The sequence below is a fragment of the Macadamia integrifolia genome, chromosome 1 (assembly GCF_013358625.1).
Source record: "Macadamia integrifolia cultivar HAES 741 chromosome 1, SCU_Mint_v3, whole genome shotgun sequence".
In the NCBI taxonomy this organism is placed as follows: domain Eukaryota; kingdom Viridiplantae; phylum Streptophyta; class Magnoliopsida; order Proteales; family Proteaceae; genus Macadamia; species Macadamia integrifolia.
The window spans coordinates 18,547,069-18,551,677 of record NC_056557.1 but is presented as its reverse complement, the minus strand read 5'-3'; the positions used below and the strand labels follow the sequence as shown (position 1 = coordinate 18,551,677).

The 4,609-nt window shown below is 39.2% G+C and overlaps 1 protein-coding gene across 5 annotated transcripts; it reads right to left on the bottom strand.

The window, feature by feature from the left end:
- Positions 1-1,823: 1,823 nt before the first annotated feature.
- Positions 1,824-4,148, bottom strand: LOC122086231. 5 transcript variants are annotated; one of them, XR_006142389.1, is made up of 3 exons: positions 4,062-4,122; positions 2,887-2,958; positions 1,824-2,676 (listed from the first exon to the last, which is right to left on the bottom strand). XR_006142389.1 is itself a non-coding variant. In XM_042655072.1 (2 exons), exon 2 carries the CDS (start codon positions 2,668-2,670, stop codon positions 2,131-2,133), a length of 540 nt encoding a protein of 179 aa, XP_042511006.1. In that variant the 5' UTR covers positions 2,671-2,676; positions 4,062-4,148; the 3' UTR covers positions 1,824-2,130. The 5 variants fall into 5 exon arrangements, 2 of the variants coding, with proteins under 2 accessions (XP_042511006.1, XP_042510931.1); XR_006142409.1 differs by lacking the exon at positions 4,062-4,122 and adding an exon at positions 3,103-3,216; XR_006142400.1 differs by lacking the exon at positions 4,062-4,122 and adding an exon at positions 3,032-3,102.
- Positions 4,149-4,609: the final 461 nt, after the last annotated feature.

Genomic DNA, 4,609 nt, shown 5'->3' with positions numbered 1-4,609 from the left:
ATTAGAGGTTAACAAATTCATGTGCTTTCTTGTTGAGTTCGGCCAAAGAGGATATAAGAGGGAAGAAGCAGAATGTCCCTTGGTTTTCTATGATCCGGAAAACCAAGCTATAGTAGTGTCAAGCAGTCTTTGGATGGAGGTTAGTTCACAACAGACTTCCAACTGACGACCAGGTGTGTAGGGGGGGAGTGATGGTGGTTTCTAGATGTTGTTTGTGTGGTCAAGTGGAAGAATCATTCTCACATTTGTTTCTTCTGTGCGACTACATCAAAGCCATGTGGAGTTTATTGTGTGATTTATTTGGTGTTGTATGGCCATCTTTTGATTGGATGGAGGACCTCTTTGATTGGTGGAAGCGGAAGGCAAAGACTCTTACTTTTTCTAAGGTATGGCTCTATGGAGTTACCCTTATTCCATACTTCATGTGGATGGAGAGGAATGCTAGATGTCATGACAGTGCTGCTAGACAGTATAAGCAATGCTTCACTATGGTTAAGGGTGAAATTTGTATGTTTTCTTTGGTTCATCTTGGGCAGGACCTATCGATTTCAGATCTATTATGTGCTAGAAGGGTAGGCATTCCTCGTGTGGTTTGCAAGCGCAGGGAAATAATTGAAGTGTTTTGGTATCCTCCTTTCCTTGGATGGGTGAAGCTGAACACTGATGGTGCTCTCTGGGTAACCCAGGGAAGGTAGGGGTTGGAGGAACTTTTAGAAATGAGAGAGCAGAGACTATTCTGAATTTTAGAGAATTCGTTGATATTAAAACTAATTTTGAAGCTGAATTTTTGGTGATTATGGCTAGTCTTGAGCAGGAAAAGGATCATGGTTTTCAAAATCTCTGGATTGGATGTGACTCTGCGGCTATGGCGATCCTTATTTCTAAAGGTTTGATTTTATGGTTTATTCAGCAAAGATGGAGGGGCGTTTTACCTTTTATGAACTCTATAAATTGGAAGGTGTCTTATTGCTTCTGGGAAGCAAACACAGTGGCCGATTTCTTGGCTAAATTAGCTGCTCATTTAGAAATTTCTTCTCCAGTGGCGGTCTGGCCTAGGTCGGTGTCTATGGAGATGGATATGGATGCTACCCAGCGTCCTAGATACTGATTCCCTTAGTTTTTTGTAGTCTAAGGTCAGGGTGGCTTCCCTGCTGATGGCAATGCCGAAGGTGGGGGATCATTCCTTTCTCTTAGTCTAATTCTGCATGCTGCTGTTTTGCTTTCTTGTACATTCCATCTTTTTTTCTTAATACAAATGACCTTTTAGCGAAAAAAAAAAGGCAGAATTTCTTGCATCAATCACATGTTTGGAGAAAGCTAGAGACCTTAGCCTCTCTCATCTTTGGATCAAATGTGATTCAAATTCCGTCGTGTCAATGGTCATGAAAGGTCTTGGTTCATGGTTTGTTATGCAAAGATGGTTTTCCCTTCAGTCTTTTCTCTTGTCTGTTTCTTAGAAGATATCACATTGCTTTAGGGAATCTAATTCAATAGCAGAATACCTGGCCAAGATAGCTACAAGGTCAGAATTCTTAGTGGTTCCTCATAATTGGATGTCTATGCTTCATGAGGATTTAATTATAGATGCTCTGAGAAGAGCAAGATTCAGATTCTGTTAGCTCTGGTCTTTCCTCTACTGATGGCCATGACGGAGGTGGGGGTTTAGGGCCTTTAGGCTAGATTTTTTTTAAGTCTTGTAATTTCGTTAGGGTTTTTTTTTTCAATGTTTTTATACATTCTTTTGTCTCTTAATATAATTGACCCTTTAGCGGGAAAAAAAAAAATCTATTGTTTACAATTTAAATTACTCTATATATTAGAAAAGATGTCTATTCTCATTCTCCACAATTATGCAACACAATGTGCATGAATCTGAAGTGTCCAATAGGCGCAAAACAACATGAAAAGAAAACATTAACTAGAAAATAAAAACAGGTATGAATGACACTCATAAGCATACGTTATTTCTTCCCAATTTCAAAAAACTCCACTGATTCACTCATTTGGCTGATCTGCTGGCCCAGATGAACCAAAACGAGACAGGAAATCAACCTCATCAGTGACACGATCGTCACTCAAGAAATTATCATCAGAATCATCCATTGGATCAGCAACACGATCTTGTCTTTCTTAGTGATTAGCTTCTTCTGCAGCAGTAGCCAACCTTAGTGTTAGATCAATAGGGTTATCTTCCCTCCCCATCATAACTGTTGGCAGGAAAACTTCTCTCTGCACTTCATTAGCTACATCGGCATGGAACCGTGCACCAGTTCCACCTGTGCCCTGCAAGCTTAGGGTTAGATCAATAGTGTTGTCTACCCTCCCAATCAAATTTTCTCGCTGCAGTACATTAGCTGCATGGGCAAGGATCCATACACCAGTTCCAGCTGTTCTCTGCACTACCGGCATCACTGTAGTGCTCACGCTATTGATATAGGTGGGCATGAAATTAGCATTCTCACCTCTGAGCCATGGAAGCGGTGATACATTGACATAATTTACGGCAGCCGCCGCTTCCATTGGTGGTGGTGGTTCACTCAAGTAAAGTTGTCCGGGCTGCGAATTATGTAGGCAATGAAGACACAGGTTGTACAAGAGTGAAGGGGATATATTTGGCAAAGACAATGGTGCATTGCAGCTCAAGCAAGTAAGTGGTTGCTCTCCATCCATGGTAGCCTGCGAAAAAAAATTATACACAGAAAAGGAGGGATTAGCAAATTTTATTAAACACAGAGAAGGAAGGATTGGGAAATTTTATTGGGAATCCAATTATAACTATAACCCTTAAACATATCTTCTAACGGTAAAGAACCCTAAAGTGAGATTGAACCCTCTTTCTATCCAAAAACAAAAGGAAAAAGAGATTGATGTAAGTGGTGATCGTACATGTGAGGATCCAACAACTGTTCTACTTCTGCCATTTAAAGGGTGAAGAGGGGTAAGGGACCTGTGTTGGATCTGCACATATATACAAAATAAGTACGTAATAGGCTAATACCCTCCATATGAAGAAATTGGACTTAAAACTCACATTCTTAAAGCATCACTAGTTATACAGTGCCATCACAACAATGGACAAATAATTTTTAGGGAAAAAGAAACCTCAAAGGCAGTGTGAAGGCATGGCCCCAACAACAAGACATGGCGGACAAAATAACCGCCACACCCCCCATCAAAGCAGAAATCTTGCCATTGTTGATGTTTTCACGTGCTCCCATTGGCCCCACACTGGAGAAATCACCACGTTAAGTTTTAGGGAACGCTCTTCCTAATTTTTTTATTTTCTAATTACAAAAACCAAGAATCACGTGGCTAGAATTTTTTTGCTATAAGTCAACAAAAGTATATATTAAGCACAAATATAAAGATGTACAAGATTTACATACAAGCATTCTCAAACGGACAAAATTAAATACGTATATAATGAAGCATACACTAAAGACCATAAATCTCCACCTTCGGTATGACCGTTACGGAGATCTAGGATCTCACTATTCATTCAAAAAGGCCACCTTTGGCATGGCCATCGGCAGCACCACATGACTAGCGGATCTCTTTGTAAGGAACCCAAAGGTATACGAGTTTAGTCCCTCCACTCATAAGTTCACCTGCAAGTGTGTGAGAGGCCAACACTTCTTTTTGTTTCCATAAATAACCCTATTCACCTCGTAAATGACAATAAGTGGTACAGGTTTCATAACTCAAAAAAAAAAAAAAAAAAAAAAAAAAAAATATATATATATATATATATATATAAATAAAACCCTTGATAACAAATAGAATCAAAACAAGTATTGCAACAGTTCACAGAACCATGCAATAGAGAGATGATGACCATATACAATTTACAAAGATAAAAGGTTCAGATCTCCATTTAACTTAAGCACATAATGTCTCACCAATACATAACAAGAAAACAATAGCTATCCTAAACAGCAAAAACATCACAAAGAAAAGCGTAAGAACCATATAACCCACCCAATCCACCATTTTCTACATGAAGGATTATGAAAAAAAGAAAGAAAACCCAGAGACAAGAAAGGAAATGAGAACAAACTTACAATTCAAAACCAAGCAAAAGAGCTAGATTGCTACAATAAGAGACACCCTGGATGATAAAACAAGACTCTGACATGCTAAAGGCTTCATGACAACCTTACTATATAGAGGGAGCTGGTACAGTGAACCCAAGGGTGACCATTAAGGAGACGACAGATAATTTTGTTTATGTGGCATCAACGGATCTGTCTTTCTATATAGGAAGGAATATGGGATTAAATGCATAGTAAGCAGTTTAAACTATGGATTTTGTAGCCATTAGCTGTTTCTATAAGAGCTTAGTGGGTTTAAAGTAATCTGTGAAACCTCTATCCTACCTAGTTTTGGTATAAACTCAGGTTCCACCATTGATAAACCACCACCTTTTTTTTTTTGGTAAGAAGGATAAACCACTGCCTAAGCGACTTGTTTCTAACTGGCTAGTCTTTCCATAAACGTTGGTTATACACATGGCCTCATTGTCTTAACTATGGAATGCATAGCCATACCTTTATCGGATGCCATATTAGGCCACCAGGGAGTCTGGGTGCTTCTCGTATGTTCTGTGATC